At 42.7% G+C, this 27,609-nt stretch overlaps 1 protein-coding gene across 2 annotated transcripts in view; it reads left to right on the top strand.

The window, feature by feature from the left end:
* Positions 1-27,609, top strand: part of slc22a15 (solute carrier family 22 member 15) — a 48,471-nt gene that overhangs the window by 6,662 nt on the left and 14,200 nt on the right. For both annotated transcript variants that reach the window (XR_010020976.1, XM_063071547.1), the window contains exons 4-9: positions 3,452-3,616; positions 5,001-5,130; positions 11,745-11,966; positions 14,274-14,414; positions 19,917-20,002; positions 21,317-21,437. Coding sequence is in view for 1 of the 2 variants with exons in the window: in XM_063071547.1 (XP_062927617.1) it covers positions 3,452-3,616; positions 5,001-5,130; positions 11,745-11,966; positions 14,274-14,414; positions 19,917-20,002; positions 21,317-21,437 (865 nt within the window). In the remaining variant the exon portion in view is untranslated. The remainder of the gene's footprint in view (positions 1-3,451; positions 3,617-5,000; positions 5,131-11,744; positions 11,967-14,273; positions 14,415-19,916; positions 20,003-21,316; positions 21,438-27,609) is intronic.

Genomic DNA, 27,609 nt, shown 5'->3' with positions numbered 1-27,609 from the left:
ACTTCTGTGCCTCATCGTGCCCTTTGGTTTTTGTGAAGCATTACAGAACCACCTTGGCAATTAGATCTCACTTCATCTCATCTGCCCTGTGACTTTACATGCTAGGACAGGCATGTCCCTATCTCACCAGGGTATGAGGCCCACTGCTAGCCTCACATGGTTTAGCCTGTCTGTCAAAGCAGTGTACCGGGATGTGGCTGCTACAGGCAGATAACTGCTTGGAGCCACAGATAGAGCGAAGTGTCTGCTGGGGACCAAAGGTGAGTGAGCTGCCTCAGACTGGCCATGACAAGCCCTCCCACCAGAGGTGCTATCCATCTCTGCCCCAGAATGGACACTGCAAGTACATGAATAAAACGTTTCCTTTTACTTGTGGCATTTAATTAATTTAATTCAAGAAGATTGGACTTCCTGCAGTAAAAGCAATAAACATTTATATAGAATTGTTAAAAGGTCCAGAGCACTTTATGAGAGTGTTAAAGAATAGGATTTCACTTCAGATCACAGCAGGAGGTGCATAGGCAGGTTACCAAATGTGCAATTGAAGAGGCAGATTTTACTTCTGTAGCTATGGGATGCTGGGTTCTTAGTTATTTACAATCTACTGCATATATTGATGACTTAAATGAAGGAAGTATCATTATTACCTAGTTTGCTGAAGATATGATGGTGGGTGTGAAAGCAAATTTTGAGAAGGGCCCAAGAGTTTGTCGAGGAGTACTTGTACTTTAAGTTAGTGGACATAAATTTGGCAGATGGAATATAATGAAGGATATGTGAAGTTATCTGTTTTGGGAGGGAAATAGGAAGATGGAATCTGGTTTGAACGGAGAGAGACTGGAATTCTGTTATACGGAGGGGTTTGTTTGTACTGGTTTCACCTATCACCCTCCCTCCCCTCCCCTCACCTTTTAACTCTGACTCCTCATTTTTTTTCTCCAGACCTGCTGAAGGGTGGGTTTCAGCCCGAAATGTCAACTGTACTCTTTTCCATAGATGCTGCCTGGTCTGCTGAGTTCCTCCAGCAGTTTGTGTGTATTGCTTGGATTTCCAGGCATCTGCAGATTTTCTCTTTGTGATTGGATGTACAGGAAAATTTAGCAAATTATATAAATCTGCATTAAAACAAAACATTCTTAACAATGATTAGTGTGAAGCTATCAGGTTGTCATTAAAAACTCATCCGAATTATTAATACCTTTCAGGAAAGGGAATCTGTCCTCGTCCAGTTCCCAAGACCCCAAAGCAATTTGGTTTCTGTGTAACTGTAATTTGAAATGACCAACAAACACTCCAGTTGAGTCAGATTAAAATTAATTAAAAATAAAGCAGAAGCTGGCATCAACCTAGCCATCCAATTTGGTCTCTGCAGTGTCACTCCAGTGCAGTCTGTCTTCCAAATGAAACATCTGAGTGTGGAATGAGCTGCCTGAGAAAGTGGTCGATGCAGGTTCAAGCATAACATGTAAGAGAAGTTTGAAAAGTACATGGAGAGCTCTGGTCCAAGTGTGGTTCAGTGGAACTAGGCATAATTATAACATATAGTTACAACAGTGCAAAGCAATACCTTAATTTGATAAGGAGCAGACCATGGGCACGGTTCAAGTCCCGATAGCCCCATCATCTCACGCAGACGGAAGCGCGGCAAACTTGCCGATGCATTGGAAACACCTGACCGCAGCTGACTCTTGAGTCCGTCCGAAAATTTCGAGCCTCCGACCAGCCCTCCGACACCGAGCACCATCTCTGCCGAGCGCTTCGACCCCACCCCGGCTGCTGAGCAACAGCAACAAGCAAAGCCGAGGACTCAGGGCCTTTCCCTCCATAGATTCTGGATCACACAGTAGCAGTGGCAGTGAAACAGGCATTTCAGAAGTTTCACCAGATGTTCCTCCGTGCTCTCACGTCTGCCTCCATCAAATCAGGATTGTGCACGACACCCTACTTGACAAATAACAGATATCATTCACCGGAGTGGCCGCTGCGAGCTACGTCGCGCCGCCATCTTCTCCTCCTCCATTTGACAGTTTTGTCAAATTATACTTGCCTTTAACCCTACTGCTGCTTGAGTTTTGGCAGGGCCATTTGGCTCAAGACCTGTTACAACCTTGGTCCAAACAAGGATACTGAGATTGGGTGAAGAATGCCTTAGCCATAAAACATTCCTGCAGGACTTTAGGCCAGATCATCCTTAGATTTGCTTAATATTCTTTTTAAGGGATCTGGACATTGCTGATCAGTATGGAGTAATCTGAGCTTTTATTCTCTCTAGCACTTTAATAAATGTGTAGAGTAATTGGCTGCTGTCTTTGCTGGAGGATGTTCAGGACAGGTGCTAGTTGTTGCTAGACTGTGCTCATTTTGACCTTATTGGACCACCTGAAATCTCCAAGCCTAGGATAAGCAGTTGCTGTAGTATAAAAGCCAGTAGGTCAGATGACATCTGAAGAGGGAAAAACAGTCAATAATTAAGGACAGTGACCTCTCTGGCCACGTGGAGTCCTCAGGTTATGGCAGTGTTCTGGTCTTGAGAACTGTTTGTGACCTGGAGAGTTAATTGATCTAAGTGCCGGGCTGATTTGGAAAGGTCGGGTACGGGTCAGAATATGGTGGCGGGATCCAGGCCCAGGGTGTATCAATGCGGCAAGGCCCAGGTCTTGGGGTGAGGAATGACCTGAAGATTTAAATGCCAGGCCAGATGACTGAAAAGGCAGGGTGTTGAGACTGGAGGTGAGGGTTGGGCCATACTGCTCGTTGCACTGCAACATTGCTTCGTTCTGCTGCACTGAGGCTGTGGCTGTGGACGTTATCCGGCTGCTGCAGGCTTTGTATCTGCAAGTTTTGCTCCACTGTGTTATGAGCTGAGGCTGTGGGCCTGCTCTGGCTGCTCTGGGCTTTGTGTCCATGGACTCACTTGCGCTTTGAATGCTGTTTGCTTGCTTTTATTGTTTGCACAATTTGTGTTTTTCTCACCCCCCCCCACTCCCCTGTTCCCCACTCTTCCCATTCACCCCACACCGCTTCCCCCTCTTCTCTCCCCCCCATTGGGTGCTTGTTGGATTTTTTTAATGGATTCTTTTTGGGTTTCTTGTTTTGTAACTGCCTGTAAGGAGATGAATCTCAAGGTTGTATAATATATACATAAGTTAATAGTAAATACACTTTGAACTTTTGAGTTCACAGTTCAGAAATGCAGCTGCAGACTGAGTTCCCACACAGCAGCTGGCAAATCCTTTCCACCAGTCTCGTCAACACTAATTCGTATGTGCAGACTGTGCATTAAGTTAGGTTATCTGGATGTTTGGGAAGACCTGTATTGTTAGATGTCCTGAGCAAATGAAACACTTATTACTTCAGTGAAAATTTAGCAGGCTGCTTATTAAACTGTGATTTACTTCTTGGATGATCAAGCTGAAATAAATGTTTCAAACCATATTTTAATTTCTTCCAGGCTTATTCCTTGATGTCGTATTTGGGTTCATTTCAGCAGCTGCTCCTAATTATGAAATCTTTGCCTTGATGCGACTTCTTGTTGGGTTTGTGAATGGTGGAATGTCTCTGGTGGCTTTTGTACTGACACAGGAATTTGTGGGCAAATCCTATTGGGCTTTAACAGGTGGGGAGGTTTCTCATTGTTCGCATGTTAAGTTCAAAGATAAGTGAAAAGCTGTAAAGTTGCATAATAGTGTTTTTAACTGAGCATGGATTACCTCAGTGGCTTAGTGAAGCTATTGACTGTCCGGTCCTTTCAACACCCCGTTAGTCACAGCTTCAATCCAGGCCAGTATATTACCCCATTCCATGTTCTAAGTTTTAAAAATAATCTCTTGCATGGTATTTTAAATGTCTGTAAAATTTTAAAAACATCTGCTGGTTTCCCCTAATTTATTCTGTTTACCTCAAAAAACTCAAGTCTTGTCAAACATGATCATAAATCAGTCAGTGTTGGTTATCTCCAGTCCTATTGCTTTCAAAGTGCCTAGTTACCACTATCCATCATTTTCCTATGATTAATTGGTTTGCAATTCCCTATTATCTTTCTCCCTCCTCCTTAAATAATGGGGATATATTTACTTTCTTCACACCTGCTGTCAGTTTGAGGTTTTTGCTGATAAGAGGACAGCAGTGCACAGTAATTCAAATGTTTGATTGTTCTCCAATTATGATTTTATTTTCCCTGATCATTGTGAAGTTCGTGCTCTGAATGTAGTAATTCTTGCTTGTATCCCACAGCCATTTTAGTTGTAACCGATTTTGAGGTAGGAGATCTCCAGTCCTTATCTGTCTCCCATGTTGGCTCTGTAAAATTTCTGGACCATAGAGCCAGGAAGAAGCTGTTTGACCCTTATGCACACTCTACCATTCAATTAAATTAGCTCAGTCTCTATCCTCTGACCACTTCAGTCTCCCCATCAGAGGAATCAACCTGGTAAATTTTTGTTGCACTCAGTTGCAAGTAGACTCTTCTATACATAAAAAGCTAAACCTATCTCAGGTATTCCAGCTGCCATCTCACTAGGGCAGTATATAATTGCAGGAAGATGGCTTTACTCTTACGTTCAAATTCCCTTGCAATGAAGACCGATATACACTTTTCCTTTGCATTTTCCTGCTGTACCAACATGTTAATTTGTAGGGACTTTTGCATAAAAGTCATTGGGGACTTTCTGAACACCAGCACTTTATGAACTCTCTCCATATAAAATGTATTCCACATTTTTATTTTCGAAGACCTCACATTTTTCCACATTCAGATGCTGATCACCCAGCCCTTTGTTCTATCACATCTATTTTCACCATTAGGCCTATCTATTCAAATCCCACTTAATGCATTAATTCCATATCTTTCACATTCAGGTACCATTATAAATCTTTGTTTAAGTTGTGAAGCATTCTTCAAGATGAATGTTATAATATCAACAGGGGGATTTGGGATTTGTGCACTGTTCACTGAGCAAGAATTGAAGTTATTTTAAATTAAGATTTTTGTTTTAATTCAGGGTCACTCACCAATCTGGTGTTTGCATTTGGAATCGCAGCGTTTGCTGTCATTGGTTATTTCATCAGGGATTGGCGTGTTCTCACCGCTGCAGCCAATTGCCCTGGAGTTCTGTTTTTCTTCTTTTTCATGTAAGTTGTTATTTAAAGGCTTAAAAGGGTTTGACAGTAGCTGCTGTTTCATATTTTGAGGAATGTTGATAAGTGAGCTTTTTGTGAGTCTGTTGGGGTCATGTACTCCCATTGTGACCTCCAGTGAGATCTGATGTAGATTGGGAGACCGCTTCACTGAGCACTTGCGCTTCATCCGCCAGAAAAAGCGGGATCGCTCAGTGGCCACCAATTTTAATTCCACTTCCCATTCCCGTTCCGATATGTCTATCCATAGCCTCCTCCACTATCATGATGAGCCACGCTCAGGCTGGACAAACAGCATCTTATATTCCGTCTGGGTAGCCTTCAACCGGATAGTATGATCATCGATAATGCCCCTCCTCTTTCACCATTCCCCATCCCCTTTTCCCTCTCTCACCTTATCATCTTGCCTGTCCATTGCCTCCCTCCTCCCCCTTCTTCTTTCTTCCTCTCCTATCAGGCTCCTTCTCCAGCTCAGTAACTCTTTCATTAATCAACTTCCCAGCTCTTTATTTCACCCCTTCCCCCTCCCGGTTTTAGCTATCACCCTGTGTTTCTTCCCCCCCCCACCCCACCTTTTAACTCTACTCCTCATCTTTTTTTCTCCAGTCCTGCTGAAGGATCGTGGCTTGAAACGTCGACTGCTTACTCTTTTCTCCAGTTCCTCCAGTATTTTGTGTGTGTTGTCAGGAACCTATCAATCTCCACCTTAAGTATACCCCATGACCTGGCCTGCACAGCCATTTGTGGCAATTAATTTCACAGATTCACTGCCCTCTGGCTGAAGAAAACTTTCCTCATCTCTGTTCTAAATGGATATCGCTCCATTCTGAGGCTGTGCCCTCTGGTCCAACATTCCCCTACAATAGGAAACATACTCTCCACATCCACTCTATCTAGGCCTTACAATATTCTGTAGGTTTCAGTGAAATAACTTCTTATTCTTCTAAACTCCAGTGAGTTCAAGCCCCAGGCCATCAAAAGCTTCTCATATGTTAACCCTCTCATTGCTGGGATCATTCTTGTGAACCTCTGGACTCTCTCCAACGTCAGCACATCACCTCTTGGATAAGGGGCCCCAAAACTGCTCACAATACTCAAAGTGTTGTCTGACCAATGCCTTGTAAAGCTTCAGCATTATATTCTTGCTTTTGTATTCTAGTCCTTTTGAAATTAGTGCTAACATTGCATTTGCTTTCCTTACTTACCAACTCAACCTGCAAGTTAACCTTTAGAGAATCCTGTACAAGGGCTCCCACATCCCTTTTCGCTTCATTTTTAAAATTTTCTTTCCTCATTTAGAAAATAGTCCACACCTTTATTCCTTCTACCGTGTGTATGACCATACACTTCCTACACTGTATTCTATCTGCCACTTCTTTGCCCATTCTCCTAATCTGTCTATCTTCTGCAGACTCTCTGTTTCCTTAACGCTACCTGCCCCTCCACCTATCCTCATATTGTCTGCAAACTTGACCTCAGAGCTATAAATTCCATCATCCATATCATTGACATATAATGTGAAAAGAAGCGGTCCAAATACCAACCCATGCAGAGCACCACTAGTTACTGGCAGTCAACCAGAAAAGGACCCGCTGTCTCCTGCCAGTCAGTCAATCTTCTATCCATGTTGGTATTTTTCCTGTAATACCTGGGGCTGTAACTCATGTATGGCACCTTGTCAAGGGCCTTCTGAAAATCCAAATAAACATCTACTGACTCTCCTTTGTCTATCCTGTCTGTTATTTCCTCAAAGAATTCCAACAGATTTGTCAGGCAAGATTTCCCATTAAGGAAGCCCTGCTGAATTTGGCCTATTTGGTCATGTGCCTCCAAGTATCCCAAAACCTCATCCTTAATAATAGATTCCAATGTCTTTTCAACCTCTGAAGTCAGGTTAACTGGCCTATAATTTCCTTTCTACTGCTTCCCTCACTTCTTAAAGAGTTAGATGACATTTGCAATTTTCTAGTCCCCTGGAACCATTCCAGAATATAGTGAATCTTGAAAGATGTTTACTATTGCCTCCATAATCTCTTCAGCTACATCTTTCAGAATCCTGGGGTGTAGTCCATCTGGTCCAAGTGACTCATCTGTCTTCAGACTTTTCAGCTTCCCAAGCACCTTCTCCTTAGTGACAGCAATGACACTCACTTCTGCCCCCTGACACAGTCACATTTCTGGCATTCCGCTAGTTGTCTTCCACCATGAAAGCTGATACAAAATGCTCATTAAGTTCATCTGTCATTTTTTTGTCCTCCATTACTACCTCTCCAGTGTCATTTTCTAGCTATCTGATATCCACTGTTGCCTCTCTTTTACACCTTTTATATCTAGAAAAAAAACTTTTTATATTCTCTTTTATATTACTGACTAGCTTACTTTCATATTTCTTTTCTCTCTTTATGATCTTTTTAGCTGCTTTTGTTTTTTAAAAGTTTCCCATTTCTCTACTTCCCCACTAATTTTTACTAATTTATGCCCTTTTGCTTTTATTCTGCCTTTAACTTCCCTCGTCAGTCATGGTTGCTTAAACCTTCCCCTTTAGAATACTTCTTTATTTTTAGGGTGTAGCTATTCAATTTTGGCCAGCTCCTATCTTATGCGTCTGTAATTCCCTTTACTCCACTGTAGTACTGATACATCCGATTAGGGTGAGTTCTATCATGTTATGATTACTGCCTCCTAAGGGTTCTTTTGCCTTAAGCTCGCTAATCAAATCTGGGTTATTACATAACACCCAATCCAGAATTGTCATTCCTCTAATGGGCTCAATTACAAGCTGCTCTAAAAAGCCATCTTGTAGGCATTTTACAAGTTCCTTCTCTGAGGATCCTGCACCAACCTGATTTGTCTCAATCTTCCTGCATATTGAACTCCACCATGGATGGTCCCAAGCTTGGCTTTGAAAGGAGGAGGGTTGGGCATGAGGTTAGCAACCACATCCTGTAAAAACCTAGTGCTACAGAAACACCAATAGAAGCTCCAAAGATCTCATCCTGGTAGAGGAAGGAGATGAGCTACACCTGGGATAACTTGAAAGACTAGGAGAGATGTCTCTGGCAATGTGCTGTTGCTGGTTTATGCCTCAATAGAGGTGATGGGCTTATGCGAAGCTACCTTCATATTGGAATATCCCATGACTGCCATAACATTACCCCCCCCCCCACACCAATTCCTTAGTCATGCATTCATCTGCCCAATCATCCTGTTACCCTCACTGGCATGTGGCACAGGCAGTAATCTGGCGATTACAACCTTTGATGTCCTACTTCTCAGCTTTCTGCCTAACTCCCTGTATTCTCTCTTCAGCACCTCATCTCTTTTCCTACTTATGCTGGTACTAATGTGTACCATAATTTCCGGTTGTACACCTTCCCCCTTTAGGATGCTGTGGACCGACCTGAGACATCCCTGGCTCCTGGGAGGCAACATACCTTCTGGGTGTCTCTTTCACACCCACAGAATCTGCTGTCTGCTCATCTGATTATGGAATCTCCTATCACTGTTGAACTCCTCTTCTCCTTGCTTCCCTTCTGAGCCACGGAGACAGAGTCTATGCCAGAGATCAGGTTGCTGCAGATTCTCCCAGTAGGTCATTTCACCCCCCACCCCCCAACAGTATCCAAAGCGTTATACTTATTGTTGAGGGGGGAATGGCCACAGGGGTACTCTGCACTGGTTGCCTACTCCCTTTCCCTTTCCCGACAGTCACCCAGGTACCTGCCTCCTGAAACTTAGGAGTGACTCCTTCCTCTCTATCACCTCCTCATTTACTCTTATGAGCCAAAGGTCATCCAGCTGCCTCTCCAGTTCCTTAACGGGGTCTCTGGAGCTGCAGCTTAATGCATTTTATGCAGATGTATCAGGGAAACGAGAGGTCTGCCAAAGCTTCTGCATCTTACACAAAGGACGTTGTGGATTCCTTTCATGATATCTCCAAGTAATTCCTTATATAGGTAAGGAGCACATAACGGCATGTGATATTCCAAATGTTGTATCAAATAGGCCATGAGCAATTGCAGCAAGTCAGCCTTAGTTTTGCGCTCCAACCCATTTCAACAAAAACTTGCACACCTTTTGAATTTTAATTGCTTGCTGTATCTGCTTGTTATTTTCATGCCTCTTGTCAACCAGCACACTAATGTTATTCACCAAAATTTACTTGCTTGAAAAGTGTTCTGTGGGGTTGAGAGACCTAATAAATCAGGAATGATTGAATGGTGGAGCAGGCAATGAGCTGAATGGACATATGGACTTCTGCTCTATATTGAAGCTCACATATGTGCTCCATCTGTTGCCATCTTTCCAACTTGCTAACTCTGCCAATATCTCTTCGCAGCCTTTTTGCAGTCTTTTATGTAACTCATTTACGGTTTTGCATCATCTGGATATGTTTCAATCTAAAAAGCAAATACTTGGGTCCTACATCCTATCCTGTTTGTCTCGATAGACACATGCCACTGGTGATTGCATTTATAACAACATTGCATCAAGGACTTCTGAGAAGATCTTCAGCGTCTCTCATGCGCCCATCTGAGATATTTAACAGGAGTGCTGTGTACTCAGGGCACTTAACATTGTCAGTGATCCCTCCCATCCGTCCAACAATCTCTTTGACCCCCCCTAACCATCAGGCAGGTGGTACTGTAGCACTAGGGCAAGGACTGTTAAGACGGGAAACAACTTACCCCGCCCCCCCCCCCCCCCCAAACCAGCATGAGACTACTGACTACTAAACTTCCTGACATCCTGCCACCACCCTGGTCTCCTGAAGCATCCACAGCTTTATATTGTTTACTTTTTTTTAACTAGTATCGCAAATGTACTCTATTATTTGTTAATTTATTATGGTAATATTACTTGATGTGCTGTGTGTAAGTTATATGTACTGTGTTGTGCACCTTGGCTTGGAGGTGCATTGTTTAGTTAGGTGATGTGCAATTATGCTATTGAATGACAAACGTGAACTTGATTTGACAATCAAATAATTGACCACTGTTTACCATAAGTTACTTTATTAAATTAACAATTTGCATTTATACGGAATCTCAAATGGATAAACACTCTCAAGCATTTCATGCAAATGTTATTAAAGGTAGTTGACATGCACACATTGTGTTGAAAGCTGAAGTGTGTTGTACCTTTTGATTTGGAGATACAGCCCTTCAGGTCTGAGCAGTCCACACTGACCAATTACACCCAGGCAACCAGTTAACCTACCAACCCGCACATCTTTGGAATATGGGAGGAAACTGAAGGATTCGATGGAAACCCATGTGGTTACGGGGAGAACATTTAAAACTCCTAAAGGACAGCAGTGGGATTTGATGCCAGGTTGCTAGTGCTGTAATAGCGTTTATGGAAAACACCACAGTGGCATAGTGCCCAGATTGGAGCACTGTTTTATAGTTCACTACTAGGGTCAATGTGTTGAAGTTCACAATCACAAAGAAAACTCACATAAGCAACCTCAGAATAAATCAAACCTAAAGGACTATAACTCGTGACTTTTAAAATGGGAAGCTATCGTTGTTGTGAAGTCAGTGAGCCCGGGGGTGGGGGGGATGGGTGTGGTGTACTGAGTTTAATTCTGAGCAGGAGGATCTAAATTAAAACGACCACATTTGAAGCCATTTTTTCATAGTAATATTTCATAGTAGCAAACATCATTCATCTCATCTTTGACCATTTTAGGAATCTTCCTTCTGTTCAATCTCTTTTTCTTTCACAAAGTAAATGCTATAAAACCCAGATGAGAATCCACCTGAATTACTCTGTTCGGTTTAGATGATCAGACTTCAGTGAAAACATATTGGCCACAAAGGAAATACAGTGCAGTATCACCGGAAAGAAATAAACTTAGCTTATGGGAAGAGGTTGATATTATTCCCCTTCATGATGAAGATCAGATTTGAAGTGATGAGGGTATTCAAGAGTTTTATAGGATAGATAGGAAAAGGTTAGTTCCCTTGGAAATAGAACTAGGGATGATGTCCAGAAAAAACTTTTCTGCTAACTATATAGAAGTTGCTTACAGGTAATGCAGACTATAAACAGCAACAAAGACTAGCCTAACCAATTGTTTGTTGCATCTGCAAATAATGTAATATGTAATAGCACTGATTGACATCACCATAACTTAATGCTCTTGTATGTGTTTTCTATCCATAGAAAACAACTTAGCGTTGGTTTTAAACCATTAGCATTGGCAATGATTCCTTCCACCGATCCACCAATCTTTGACCCTTTACCATTAGGTAGCAAGTACAAGAACTGTTACCCTAGGCCGTAAGGCTACTGAACTCCCTGCCACCACCCAGGCCTCATCATGATGAAGTGCCAGTAACATTATACTGTTTATCTTTTAAATTGTGTTGTAAATGTGTCTTGTTATTTGTTAATTTACTTGTGGTAATATTACTTTGTGTGTCAGTTATACATGACAATAACGTGAACTTTAACTTGAATTATCACTAAAGAAGTGTTGAAATCTCAAACAGGAGCAAGGGTTGTGCAGGCAGTGAATAGGGTAGAAACTGGGCAGTTCCATTAAGTAATTCATAACTCACTTGTATGAGTTGAAATTAATGGTGTCAACTTTCTGACAGAACAATTCCAGAGTCACCACGGTGGTTGTACTCTCAAGGGAGGACTGAGGAAGCAGAGGAGGTATTGCAAAGTATTGCATACGGGAATGGCAATGAGAAGATTTTCATTCAGCTAAAACCCTGTGCAGGAGCCAATAAAGTTGGTCAATCTGCTCATGGATTGATGGAGCTGGTGAGACATCCTGTATTACGCTGGAGAAGTGTCATCTTGATGTATGTATGGTAAGTGGCCATAAAAAGAACATTGTGCAGAGACTTGCAGATAATTGTGCAGTCAGCTGGATCTGAAGCATGTCTTAAAGGCTTGAAGTGCCAATGTTTCATGATCTACTGTTTGCAGATCATTAGACCACAGCTCACTTTGTATATTAATAAAAATAAGGAGGAAATGAGTTGCACTGAATCAGGGTAATCTCTTACTGAATGCAAAATGAGATCTCACCTCCTATTTAGTTCCAAACTAAATCCAGTATGTCTTTTAAGTATATTGTACCACACAAAATACTGGACCACTGTAATAATAGAAACAATATCACATTTTGTTAATCCATTCTGACACAAAGTCTCTTTTCCTGTGGAATTTTAGGCTGTTTGGTGCCTCTTCTGTCCCCATATTCCACCACTGCTTTTGCTTCTTTGGGTAGGGTGAAGGCAAAGTGTTGACAGTAGTGAGTCTAAAGGGAGCCTTTCGCCACATCACACACCACTCCCCCCATTTCCATCCCCTCCCCACACCCTGCTGACCTCTTCCTGACACCTTTTTGGTATTCCACCTACCTTCCTTCCTAGCTTCTGCCCTTTTATGGCCACCACACTACCTGGCATCTATGCTGGAACCTCTGTTGTTTCCTCCCACACACTTCCATCCAGCTTTCCTTTTGCTCCACAACTTTCCTGCCCCTCACTTGCTCACACCTTTCCAATTCTGGAACTTCCACATTTCTCCATCCCTTACCTGACAAGTTGTTGCCCATCCTTACCTCTTTCCCCCCCCCCACCCTCCCTCAAAACCTCCCTCTTCCCTCCCCTAAACACCTGGTCATTTCTCACCTGTTCCCCCTTGCTTCACCTTTTGTGTCCTGCCCTGGGACTCCTGCCATCTTCCTACCACTCCTGATGGAATACAAGTCAACTTTCACCTTCTCTTCGAGTTGTTTCTCCCCTCTTCCCCTCTGAGTGAGACGGTCTCCTCTCCCTCCCTGTTCCCCTGCTCAATCCTCTACTCAGAGTTGTACAGCATGGAAACAGGCCCTTTAGTCTGACTCATCCACCTTCACTGAGATGCCTGTCAGTGGTAATCCCAGTTCCTGCACGTAACCTGTATCCCTTTATTTCTTTGCTATCCATGTACCAGTCTGAAAATTTTTAAATGTTGTTATTGTACCAGCCTCTATAAGCTCTGACAGCTTGTTCCATCTACCCACCACTCTATGTGCAGTAAATTTGTCCTTTCTTTACTTCCCCCCTCACCTTAAACCTCTTATCTTCTAGATTTAGACCCACCGAGCTTTGACTATAACTATCTAAGTTATCTCTGGCCCTCATAATATTATAAACCTCTAAGCTCACCCCTCAGCTTCTTGCATTCCAGTGAGAGCAATCCCAGGCGAATCATCCTGGTGAATCTCTTCTACACTCTTTTCTAGTGCAGCCACATGCTTTCTGTAGAGCTGCACACAATATGCCAAGTGCAGCCTAACCAATCTGTAACTGCAACATATTATACTCACCCTTGTATTCATTGTTCCCTCCTATGAAGCTAAGCACCATCACTACACTTTCTACCTATGTCGCCATTTTCAGGGAATTGTGACCATGTGTGTCAGTGTTTCTAAGGGCCCTGCAGTGTCTGGTCAGCCTCTGCATTCTATCCCCTGTCAACTCTGCTGTGTCCAGTCAGATGACTTGGCTCATTAGATGACCTCACACTTTACCTGGATTCTGGCCCTCTCCATTTAACATTCCAGCTGACATATGCCCTTCTGTTTCCTTAGGCAACCATCCGATTGTCTACAACTCAATCAGTCTTGGTGTCATCAGCAAGCTTACGTACCAGATCACAGACATGGTTGTCCGAATCGTTTACATATTTGGCAAAAAAATAAAAGTCCAATCACCAACCCCTTTGGGATCCCACTGGTTACAAACTTTAAGTCAGAAATTCAGTCCTTTTTTGTCTGCTACCACCAAGCCAATTTTTGTTTTGTAAAACACCTTTTGGACTCCAGGCGCCTTAACTTTCTGATCAGACTACTATGTGAGGCCTTGCCAAAGTTCATGTATACTGCTCAGTCTTTTCTGAACCTTTTGCCTTCCCTATTCTCTCCTGTTCCTCTCCCCTTCACTTCAGGATCCACTTGACTATCTGAACCCCAGCCTTTTCCAGACTCAGCATTGCTGTCTCTAACATCCTGTTCCCTCTTCCCTTTGCCCCTTTATCAATCTGCTTTCCCTCCCATTTATTGTAGTATTTGTTAGAAGCTTTTGGGAAGCTTGTTAGTACATCTGTTCATCATCTGTTCATTCCAGGTATGTTTGCAGTCTTGTATATTACGGCTTGACATTGAATGCAGGTGAACTGAAAGGCAACCGCTACTTGAACATTGCCATGTATGGTCTTGTGGAATTGCCAGCATTCCCCTTGTGCCTTTACTTCATTGATAAATCCTGGTAAGAATCAAACTATCCACCTGGAATGACTTTAGTGTGGCTTTTGATTTAACAACAGAGCAGCCTGAGCAGATGTCAGTTGTTTTTGTTCTCCAAATGGGGGAAAGAAAGGCCCATTGTACCTGTACTGCTCTGTTTCTCATTGAGTTGGGTTATGGCATGCTATTTTAATGTTGCTGCAAATCATAGCGTTAAGATTATACTTGTATTTGAGGGGAATTTGTTTGGGACTTGTCTTATAAACTCCTTCATATAGTATGCACATGGTAGCTTTGTGGATAGGTTGCTGGATCTATATCAAAAGATCTGGACTTCTGATCCAGAGACATTAATCTACCACAAAATTCTGGGAATATGAAACAATTAAATACATTTTAATAAAGACCAACACTGTTAGAGGTTAGAGGTGACATGAAACTACAAAATTGAGATGAAAACCCATCTGTTCTTTGACATCCCAGCTCTTGAGTACAAGAGTTGTGGCGTCATGTTACAGCTATATGCTCAGTGGCCACTTTATTAGGTACAGCAGTGGAACCCGGTGTGCTTCAGGGTTTCATTCACTTCAAGGTTCAATGTGTTGTACATTCAGAGATGGTTTTCTACTCAATATTATTGTACTGTATGTTTATTTGAGTTACTGTCACCTTCCTGTCACCTTGAAACAGTCTCCTCTGACGTCTTTCTTGTAAAAACAAGATGTTTTTACCCACAGAACTGGATACTTTTTTGTTTGTCGCACCATTTTCTTTAAATTGAGACTTGTGCATGAAAATCCAAGGACATGAGCAGTTTCTGAGATACTGAAACCATCTCATCTAGCACCAACAGTCATTCCATGGTCAGTCACTTTGATCACACTTCTTCCCCATTTGAACAACTGAATCTCTTGACCATGTCTTTATGCTTTTATGCATTGAGTTGCTGCCCCTTGATTGGCTGATTAGATATTTTACATTAATGAGGTGTACAAGTGTACCTAATAAAGTGGCCATTTGTGTACAAGGTTTGAGTGAGACCTCACTTGGAATAATGTGTGCAGTTCTGGTCATCTGTGCATAGAAAATGTCATTAAAGCTGTAGAGTGCAGAAAAGATTAATGCTGATCTTACCTACACTGGAGGGAGACTGAATAGATTGGGATTTTTTTCCCTGAAGAATACAAGACTGAGAGGTAACCTACAGAGGTTCATAACATCATAAGGAGCACAGATAAGATGAATGGTCATGGTCTTTTTCCCAGGTTTGGGGCTCCAAAACTAGATGGCAGACATTTAAGATAATAAAGGTTTAAGATTGATCTGAGGGGCAGTTTTCTCACATACGGGGTGGTGAGTATGTGGAACGAGTTCCCAGAGGCAGTGGTGGAGAATGGTACAATTAAAGCATTTAAAAGACATTTAGTCAGATCATTAAATGGAAAGGCTTAGAGGATATGGGCCAAACACACGAAAAAAGACGAGCTTATGTAGACAAATTGGTCATTGTGAAAAGCAGGTTTCCATACTGTATATCTCTGACTGACGTCTTTCAGGTAGATATTCTGCCACCCTTGCCCAAGTTGACCCACATGACTAGGTTCTCCCATGTGTGTTATTCTTAACCAGCCTCTAAATAACATGAAGGCTACTCAATTGTTTTGTTGGTGGCATTGCACTCTTTGAACAAGCAGGGGGGGATAAAAGCAACATGTACCTTCCCCTTCTCGCAATTCCTCCGTCTCCGCCGCATCTGCTCTCAGGATGAGGGAGATGTCCTCCTTTTTTAAAGAAAGGGGCTTCCCTTCCTCCACCATCAACTCTGCTCTCAAACGCATCTCCCCCATTTCACGCACATCTGCTCTCACTCCATGCTCCCGCCACCCCACTAGGAATAGGGTTCCCCTGGTCCTCACCTACTACCCCACCAGCCTCCGGGTCCAACCTATTATTCTCTGTAACTTCCGCCACCTCCAACGGGATCCCACCACTAAGCACATCTTTCCCTCCCCCCCCCCCGCATTCCGCAGGGATCGCTCCCTACGCAACTCCCTTGTCCATTCGTCCCCCCCATCCCTCCCCACTGATCTCCCTCCTGGCACTTATCCGTGTAAGCGGAACAAGTGCTACACATGCCCTTACACTTCCTCCCTTACCACCATTCAGGGCCCCAAACAGTCCTTCCAGTTGAGGCAACACTTCACCTGTGAGTTGGCTGGGGTGATATACTGCGTCCGGTGCTCTTGATGTGGCCTCTTATATATTGGCGAGACCCGACGCAGACTGGGAGACCGCTTTGCTGAACATCTACGCTCTGTCCGCCAGAGAAAGCAGGATCTCCCAGTGGCCACACATTTTAATTCCACATCCCATTCCCATTCTGACATGTCTATCCACGGCCTCCTCTACTGTAAAGATGAAGCCACACTCAGGTTGGAGGAACAACACCTTATATTCCGTCTGGGTAGCCTCCAACCTGATGGCATGAACATCGACTTCTCTAACTTCCGCTAATGCCCCACCTCCCCCTCGTACCCCATCCGTTATTTGTTTATATACACACATTCTTTCCCTCACTCTCCTTTTTCTCCCTCTGTCCCTCTGACTATACCCCTTGCCCATTCTCTGGGTTTTTTCCCCCCCTCCCCCTTTTCCTTCTCCCTGGGCCTCCTGTTCCATGATCCTCTCATATCCCTTTTGCCAATCACCTGTCCAGCTCTTGGCTCCATCCCTCCCCCTCCTGTCTGCTCCTATCATTTTGGATCTCCCCCTCCCCCTCCCACTCTCAAATCTCTTACTAGCTCTTTCTTCAGTTAGTCCTGATGAAGGGTCTCGGCCTGAATCGTCAACTGTACCTCTTCCTAGAGATGCTGCCTGGCCTGCTGCGTTCACCAGCAACTTTGATGTGTGTAACACGTACCTTTTGTCTGTTCTTAATTTCCACATAACCATGCTACTTAAACACATGTTAATTGGAAGTTTAATTCTGAGTGCTCAAGTTAATAGATTTACCTAGACACATAGCACTATTTTATTCCAGAATCATACTTCAAATCTCATTGGGATCTGTGTTGCGATGTCTGACACTTTCCCTGCCCCAGAGATGCTCCTTATGATTTCAGTCATTGCGCAATGCTGTTTTCCAGAGCTGCGGAATTAGAACTCACTGGTCCAGAGAATGATTGTCATTTGTCAGTTTCTGAAGTGCGGGTCTGCAACCCACATGTGCTCTCCATTAGAATGCCATTTAAAGGGTGAAGCTACTAACACTGGAGACATCGGAGAGTTGCTCCAAACCCCACTGGAGGATCTGTGCAGCATGTCACAACGTGACGAGAGAGATCACTGATCTGTACTCAAGGGAAATCAGCTTCACACACTTTGATGTGCATGTAAATCTAGTAATATTACTAACCTATTAATTTTCAGGCTGCACACAAATAGCCAGCTATGAATAAAAAGGACTTCTATTCTCCCAAGGTTTAAGTAATCATTAATTAAAAGATTATAACTATGTTGCCTTCTGGAAACTCATTCTGCAACTTCATTCTAATGAGTTTGTTTAGCCAGCGCTAATCTTGGGATTAATCAGGGATAGTCAGCATAGGTTTGTTAGAAGGAGATCATGTCTAATCAATTGAATTTAATTTTTGAAAAAGATACCAATGAGGGCATTGTGGTTAGTTTAGTCTGTATGGACTTTAGTAAGGCTTTTGACAAGGTCCCACATGGGAGTCTGGTCTAAAAAGTTTGAGCCTGTGGGACTGGTGGCAAATTGGAACCAACACGGGTTTGTTACATGGAGGCAGAGGGTGATGGTGGAGTGTTACACTTGTGAGTAGGATCCTGTGACTGGTGGTGTACTTTGGTACTGGGACTTCTGCTGTTCGTTATGTACGTTAAAGATTGGGATGTGACTGATGGAGTTATGATGAGTTAGTTCACAGATGACATGAAAGTTGATGATGTTAGCGATAGTGTGTAGTCTTAGGTGATAGGAGTGTATTGATCAGTTGATAAGATGCACAGAGCAATAGGGAGGATCTAACCTGGTCCCAATGTATCGATGTAGTTATAAAGAAGGCAAGACAGCGGCTGTGCTTCATTAGGAGTTTGAAGAGATTTGGCATGTCAACAAATACACTCAAAAACTTCTATAGATGTACCGTGGAGAGCATTCTAACAGTCTGCATCACTGTCTAGTATGGTTGGGGGCGGGGGAGGCTACTGCACAGGACTGAAGGAAGCTGCAGAGGGTTGTAAATTTAGTCGGCTTCATCTTGGGTACCCAGGGCATCTTCAAGGAGCAGTGTCTCAGGAAGGCAGTGTCCATTATTCACCTAGGGCATGCCCGTTTCTCGCTGTTACCATCAGGTAGGAGGTACAGAAGCCTGAAGGCACACACTCAGCAATTCAGGAACAGCTTTTTCCCCTCTGCCATCCGATTCCTAAACAGACATTGAACTCTTGGACACTACCTCACTTTTTTTTTAATATACAGTATTTCTGATTTTTGCACGTTTTTTAATCTATTCAATATACATATACTATAATTGATATTCTATGTTATGTAGTGCCTTGAACTGCTGCTGCTAAGTTAACAAATTTCATGTCACATGTCAGATAGGCTGTTTCTTTCCTTTGGAGTGATGGAGACTGAGAAGGGGATGTGGTGAGGAACATAGATGGGGTTGAATGTCACAAACCTTTCTCCATTACTGAAGTACCTGAAACCAGGAGGCACGGACTTTAAGTAAGGATTAAGAGATTTAGTGAGGATGAGAGGAAGAATTGTTTTCAATGCAGATCCAGCTAAAGAATAAACAGAAAATGCTGGAGTTGCTCAGCAGATCAGGTAGCATCTGTAGAAAGAAATGGGAGTTTCATGTCATCAGAAATCAGAACTTGGGTGCCAAGTTCTGTTATATCCTTTTGTATGACTGAAACAATTGAACAATTTTACCAATTGCAAGTTGACAGGTATCACCTGTGACTGGGTTACATGAAAATCTGAGTATTCTTTTTCATGTTTTTCAAATGTGTATATCTTCTGTGTCAGAAGTCTTTTTGTGTTATTTGATGGGTTGTTTGAATAGAACACAGAATAATCTTTCCCTCTCGCTCCCACTCTCAATCCCTCCCTCGCTCTCACACTTGTTTGCTCACCCCCACCCCCCACTCACCACCCCCCACTCACCACCCCCCACTCACCACACACCCCACTCACCACACACCCCACTCACCACACACCCCACTCACCACCCCCTCACCTCTCCACAACCCCCCTTACCTCTCCACAACCCCCTCACCTCTCCACCCCCCATACCCCCACCCTCTCTCACTCACCCAATCTCTCTCTCTCTCTCTCTCACTCGCGCGCGCGCACACACACACACACACACACACACACACACACACACACACACACACACACCCCTCCCCAACCCCCACTTCCTACCACCCCCCACCCCCCCCCGTCCTCCCCACTTCCCTCTCTTTCCTTCTCCCCCTCCCCCTCACCAAGGTCAGGGAGGCGTAAGACAATGGCAGCCTTTCTGCTGTTTGCAGGCGTTGCTTGTTTAAGTACCATGTTCCTGCCTGAGAAACAAGGTAAGAATACTTTTCACAGTTTTGATTCTCAGTGGTCTAATGCCGTAGGTAATAAAATATAATAAGTTCACCATTAGATTCTCCTGTAGCTATTTCCAGCATATTTGATTTCTGTGTCCCATAGTGACGGTATTATGCTATGTTGTTGCTCACTCACGCTAGTCAATAATTCCCCATCGTCTCCCTGTTTCTGTACTGGGATCATTTCTGTTGTCTTCCAATGTGTAAGAACTGTAGCAGAAGTTGTAGAATTCTGTAATATGTTAATCAGGGTGGCCACTACATGCATAGCCACACCTTTCAAAAACATAAGTGATTCTGCAGGTGCTGGAAATCCAGAGCAACACACACAAAATGCTGGAAGAACTCAGCAAGTCAGCAAATGAATAAACAGTCGACATTTCGAGCTGAGACCCTTCATCAGGACTGGAAAGGAAGGGGAAAGACACCAGAATAAAAAAGTAGGGGAGGGGAAGTAGGACAAGCTAGAAGATGAATGTTGAATCCAGGTGGGTGGGAAAGGTAAAGAGCTGGAGAAGAAGGAATCTGATAGGAGAGGAGAGTGGACTATAGGAGAAAGGGAAGATGGAGGGACACCAGAGGGAAGTGATGGGCAGGTGAAGAGAAGAGGCAATTTCGGAAGAAGAAATCGATGTTCATGCCATCAGGTTGGAGACTACCCAGACAGAATATGAGATGTTGCACTGTCCTGAGAGAGGCTTCATCGTGGCAGAAGAGGATGCTGTGGACTGGTATATTGCATCAGGAATGAGATAGGAATTTAGCTGTTTGGCCACTGGGAAATTCTGCTTGGCAGATGGAGTGGAGGTGCTCTACAAAGTTGTTCCCCAGTTTACGTCAATCTTACCATTTGTAGAGGAACCTGCATCAGGAGCGTCGGATACAGTAGACGACCCCACCAGATTCACAGGTGAAGTGTTTCTTCACCTGGGCAGACTGTTAGGGATCTGGATAGTCAGGTGTACTATTTCTGTCACTTGAAGGGATATGTGCTGGGAGGGAAATGAGTGGGATGGACAAGGGAATCACGGAGGGATCCCTGCGGAAAGTCTAGGACTAAGAACAATAGATTGTTAGGTGATGGGGAAATGAATGAGGGAGTCAGGGCAGAAAGATAGATCATCCATAACAGTGGAGGAGGTACAAGATTGTCTGTGTACATTGTCATGTGGTGGGGGGGGGGACATTAGTCCTTTTATATCCTGTTCTGACATTCTGTGAGATCATTACTGATTAGTGATCCAGCTCCATTTGTCCCATACCTAAAGACAAGCGTTTTATTTTTGTGACCAGATTTTGACATGGGATTCTTGGTGGACGTCACTTCAGTAGCTCTGTGTGGAAAGCTGGCTGTCAGTGCTGCCTTTAACATTGCTTATGTTTTTACTGCAGAACTGTATCCCACTGTGATCAGGTTAGTGCTTTTCATTCTTGCTGATTATACAGATCAGGCACATTTTCCTTAGTGACCTAAAAGACTTTCACACACAGCTTCTGGCTTCCCGGAATACTTGGCCACGTTTGCAGTGGAGGAAACAAGGCAGCCAATTTGCGCACAAAACCACCCACAATAAAGCAATCATGATTTAATCATCTTATTGATAATGGAAATTCAAAGAGGAGTTAGACAGGGATGTGTTGCCTCACCAGAATTGTTTAATATCTATAGTGAAATGATTCTCAGAGAATAGAAGACCTAGATGGGATAAAGATTGGAAGTGTTAACATCAACAATATAAGGTATGCAGACGATATCATCCTAATAGCAAGTGCTGCAGAAGACCTACAAATCCTCCTGGACAAAGTAGTACAAACAAGTGCAGATTTTGGTCTAATCATCAACTGTAAAAAAAAACACCAAATGTTTGGTAATATCAAAACAGCAGGATACTCCAACTGCCAATTGTACATCGGTAACCAAGAGACTGAACAATAGACCAGCTTTATTTACCTTGGTAGCCTTATAGTCATAGTCATACTTTATTAATCCCGAGGGAAATTGGTTTTCATTGCAGTTGCTCCATAAATAATAAATAGTAATAGAACCATAAATAATTACATAGTAATATGTAAATTATGCCAGTAAATTATGAAATAAGTTCAGGACCAGCCTATTGGCTCAGGGTGTCTGACCCTCCAAGGGAGGAGTTGTAAAGTTTGATGGCCACAGGCAGGAATGACTTCCTATGATGCTCTGTGCTGCATCTTGGTGGAATGAGTCTCTGGCTGAATGTACTCCTGTGCCCACCCAGTACATTATGTAGTGGATGGGAGACATTAACCAAGATGGCATGCAACTTAGACAGCATCCTCTTTTCAGACACCACCGTGAGAGAGTCCAGTTCCATCCCCACAACATCACTGGCCTTATGGATGAGTTTGTTGATTACAAGATGCTAGAAGTAAAGTAGAAATAAAAAGAATTGCCATTGCCAAAACCAACCTCCAAAAAATGAAACCCATTTTTACCAACAGACACATTTCTATGACAACAAGGCTTAGGCTACTAAAATGTTACATCTGGTCAATCTTGCTGTATGTTTCCGAAACATGGACTATAACACCAGAACTCCAAAGAAGCTTAGCAGCAACAGAAATGTGGTTTCTTAGAAGAATGCTGAAAATATCATATAGAGATAGGGTAACTAATGAGACAGTACTCCAACGTGCCCATACAAAAAGATCTTTAATGAGAACATTAATTGAGAGGAAACTTAAATTCCTGGGCCATGTCATCAGAAAGGGAGAAATAGAATGCCTTACATTACAAGGCCGTATACCTGGGAAATGCAGAAGAGGAAGGCAAAGAAGAAAATATATGGACACTGTGAAAGAACTAACAGATCTAAGTGTGCGAGATATCATTGACGCTGCATGGGATCGTTCGATGTGGAAAGCCATGATCGCCCAAGCATGTAACGTGCAAGGCACATGCAGAAGATTGATAATGGGTGAGAGGTTGGTGTTGACTCCACTTGTTTTATGTTGAATTGTGCAGGTTTGAGTAGTTTGGTTTGTCTCACTTCACCAGTAGAAATATGGTAGCAGAGCAGGATGTATTACACTTTTTATTAATGTCTATCAGTCTTCGGCATTCGTTTCACTAAAGCTGAGAAATAGAACTTTGACCCTGAGCATGTAGAAGATAAATGCTGAATTCCTATGAGCATTCGTTCCATTTGCAAAGCATATCAAGTCTTCTGAGTGAGGGATTTGTGCTAACTTTATTCTACTGAGGAAGTAGAAATAGCTTTAAAATTAGTATGTTATTTGAAATTATAACTCTTTATGATAAATATGAGAGCTAGTTATTTGCTGTTGATGGTAATTACTTTCTGTTACATCTGAGCCTCTATCTCTGATACTTATTCAATTCTTAGTAGTTTGGCTTTCACTGATTTCCTGCAACCACATGTGGATAGTGTGCTTGGTATAAATTCCTTTAATGGGATGAATTAAGGCTCAATATTCTTCATTTTAATCAACAAGAAAGTATGCTGATAAACTGGTAAAATCTATGGATTGAAATGTATTCCAAAAAATATAGTCTACCCTTTGAAAATCTGGTGGAAGAATAGGTTAAAATCACTGAACTCCCAGGCTTCCACGAAGATCAGTGTGAAGATACATAATCAGTCTGATAACTGATGTAATGCACAGATACGGAATCTGAAGTGACTTGAGGCCCTGTGTCAGTTCAGCGGTAAACAGATGGGATCAAGCTACAAATTGCACTGGTAATAACCCAGTAATTCTATAAAAAGAGCTAATGAAGAGGAGAGTTCCTCCCTCCTTCAAACTGGAGATGTGCTGATTATCCAGATCTAGGAATGTATTGTCACTTCTCAAACCCCTGCCTGTCTTCACCAGTTCCATATTGCACTTTGTTGTACTAAATAATATCCCCATTCTTCTCACCTCTCAGCATGTAGTCAACCACATCAGAGAGGAGGTACAGGAGCCTGAAGAGGCACACTTTACAACTTCAGAACTGAATGACTACCACTTGGTGACACTGACAACAATCCTCATGAAGTGCTCTTAATAGCTAGTAATGGCACATACCAGAAACTCCATTCCTGCCACACTGGGCACTCACCAGTATGCTTACCAACAGAACTGCTCTATGACAGATACCCTACCATCTTTCATGCACCTGGCCCTGATACACCAAGAAATCAAGGACACTTATGTCAGCATATTCTTTCTGGATTTCAGTCTGCCGTTCAATGCTATTGTCCCACAGACCTTGGTGAATAAACTCCAACTCCTCCATCTAAATACACCACTGTGCATTAGGTGTTGGACACCCTACCCAACAGACCCCAGACAGGCAGGATGCTCAACCCATCATCCTTCTCCATTCTCAGGACGGGTGCCCCACAGGGCTGTGTGCTGAACCCATTGATTAACACTGCTCACACATGATTGCATGGCCAAACACCGGAGTCATCACATTGTTAAGTTCTCCAAAGACATGAAAGTATTGGGGGTCATCAACAACAATGAAACCTGGATGTGAACAGGACAAACGAGATGGTTATTGACTTCAGGAGAACTTGTACTACTCACATCCCTCTTTACGTCGCTGATACAACAGTGGAAACTGCAAGCAGTGTCAAACTCCTGGGAACACACATCTCACACAGCCTCTTATGGTCCCAGAACACATCAAGAAAGCTCACCAAAGCCTTTACTTTCTGAGGAGGCTGAAAAAAGCTGGACTACGTACATCCATGTTCACATCATTCTACCGATATGCAGTAGAGAGCATCCTGACATGCTGCATCACTGTTTGGTATGGAAGCTGCAGTGGATAGGAAGGCTCTACAACCAGTAGTCAAAACTTCCAGCACATCACTGGCACCAGCCTATCCGCCATCAAGGGCAGATATACAAAAACATGCCAGAAAAATGCCAGCAACAGCTTGAAGGATCCCACCCACCCTGCTGATAGACTGTTTGTCCCAACCCATTAATAAGAGGGCTATGTAGCATCCACACCAGGACCACCAGACTCAAAAACAGTTACTTTCCCCAAGCTGTAAGGCTGATCAACACTTCCACCCACTAACCCACCCATCCACACCCCAAACACCACTACTTTATCATTTCCTGTGTCGGATCTGATGGTTTTCTGATCTGCACATTCTGTCGGGAATCCAAGAATGAGTTGAAAACTTGTTGCTTCATGATTGTTTATTGAAAGTTTAAACAAAGGAACAGGCACAGAACATGTGAAACTAAAGAAAAGAACCATGAACAAAGGCAAACTAAGATGGCAATTTTTTCAGAGACAGACACGTTTATTCTGAGTTAAAGCAAATTCCTGAGATAAGTGAAGGGCCTATTAGAAGACTTGCAGGTATAGAGTGTTTAACACTCAGCCAATGAAAAATGAAAGATGATAAATTGTTTTGTAACTGTTATATTGCTTTGCCACCAGTAGGTGAAGTCTAACACCACATATTGTGAAAATGACAAGTTAAAAATACAAGTTATACATTAGTGAAACTACAAATTCAGTGTTGCTAAAGACTCATTAATCAAACTGATACCTTATTAAAAGTATAAAGAGCAACTGATTTCAACACCTTATATGTCACCTTATATACAGACACTTCTGTGTCTAGTTTCACTTTATGGACATACAATCACTTTATGTATATAAACTATCTTATGTATTTATGTTTATTGTGTTTTATTATTATTATTATTATTATTATTATTATTATTTTGTTCTTGGTCTTTTTGTGCTGCCTGGGGTCCGGAGTAACACATATTTTGTTCTCCGCAAAAGAGATCACAATAAGATGTATATACAGTGGCATGCAAAAGGTTGGGCACCCCGGTCAAAATTTCTGTTACTCTGAATAGCTAAGCGGGTAAAAGATGAACTGATTTCCAAAAGGCATAAAGTTAAAGATGACACATTCTTTAATATTTTAAGCAAGAAAACTTTTATTTCCATCTTTTACAGCAGTGGTCCCCAACCACCGGGCCGCAAAGCATGTGCTACCAGGCCGCGAGGAAATGATATGAGTCAGCTGCACCTTTCCTCATTCCCTGCTTCACACACTGTTGAACTTGATGATAGGGTTGCCAACTGTCCCGTATTTGCTGGGACATCTCGTATATTGGGCTAAATTGGTTTCTCCCATATGCGACCGCCCTTGTCCTGTATATCCCCCGCTAAGGTAGAGCGTTCCTATGAAACCTTTCGTGCTGAAATGGCATAAAGCGATTAAACCAAAAGGTTCTATTTTAACTTTGTCGGTCCTCGGGACTTGTTTCCAAAATGCATCAGGCTTGTTTAGATATTCCTTTAAACCTTTTGAATAGAACTTTTTGGCTGCAATGAGCAAAGGTATGTTTGGAGAAAAAAGGGTGCAGAATTTCATGAAAAGAACCCCTCTCCAACTGTTAAGCACAGGGGTGGATCGATCATGCTTTGGGCTTGTGTTGCAGCCAGTGGCATGGGGAACATTTACTGGTAGGGGGAAGAATGAATTCAATTAAATACCAGAAAATTCTGGAAGCAAACCACACCGTCTGTTAAAAAACAAGTCGAAGATAAAAAGAAGTTGGCTTCTACAACAGGATAATGAACCTAAACACACCTCAAAATCCACAATGGACTACCTCAAGAGGCGCAAGCTGAAGGTTTTGCCATGGCCTTCACAGTCCCCTGAGCTAAACATCGAGAATATGTGGATAGACCTCAAAAGAGCAGTGCATGCAAGGCGGCCCAAGAATCTCACAGAACTAGAAGCCTTTTGCAAGGAAGAATAGGCAAAGATCCCCCAAACAAGAATTGAAAGACTCTTGGCTGGCTACAGAAAGCGTTTACAAGCTGTTATACTTGCCAAAGGGGGTGTTACTAAGTACTGCCATGCAGGGTGCCCAAACATTTGCTTCGGGCCCTTTTCCTTTTTTGATATTTTGAAACTGTAAAAGATGGAAATAAAAAAGTTTTCTTGCTTAAAATATTTAAGAAATGTGTCATCTTTAACTTTATGCCTTTTGGAAATTAGTTCATCTTTTACTCGCTTAGCTATTCACAGTAACAGAAATTTTGACGGGGGGTGCCCAAACTTTTGCATATATACTGTATAGTACTTTATTGTGCATGTATTACTCTGTACTGCAGCTACAAAACAACAAATTTCATGACATATGTACCTTTATTAGTTACAGGAGTGGAAGCTGGTATGGTCTTCTGCCACTGTAGCCCATCCAGTTCAAGGTTTGACATGCTAAATGTTCAGAGATTTATTTATTTAGAGATATGGTAACGGGCCCTTCTGGCCCAATGAGACCATGCTGCCTAATTACACCCATGTGACCAACTAACCTACTAACCCTTATGTCTTTGAAATGTGGGAGGAAACCAGAGCACCCAGCAGAAACCCACACAGTCACAAGGAGAACATACAAACTCCTTTCAGGCAGTGGTGATAATTGAACCCAAGTCACTGGCACTGCGCTAATTGCCATGTTACGATGGCACCCACACTGTTGTAACATATGGTTACCTGAGTTATTGTTATCTTCCAGAAGAATATAAAACTAGGAGCAAAATTAGG

This window comes from Mobula hypostoma, chromosome 19 (genome assembly GCF_963921235.1).
Source record: "Mobula hypostoma chromosome 19, sMobHyp1.1, whole genome shotgun sequence".
In the NCBI taxonomy this organism is placed as follows: Eukaryota; Metazoa; Chordata; class Chondrichthyes; order Myliobatiformes; family Myliobatidae; genus Mobula; species Mobula hypostoma.
Note: the sequence above shows the minus strand (reverse complement) of the source record. Positions and strands in the feature narration are given on the sequence as shown.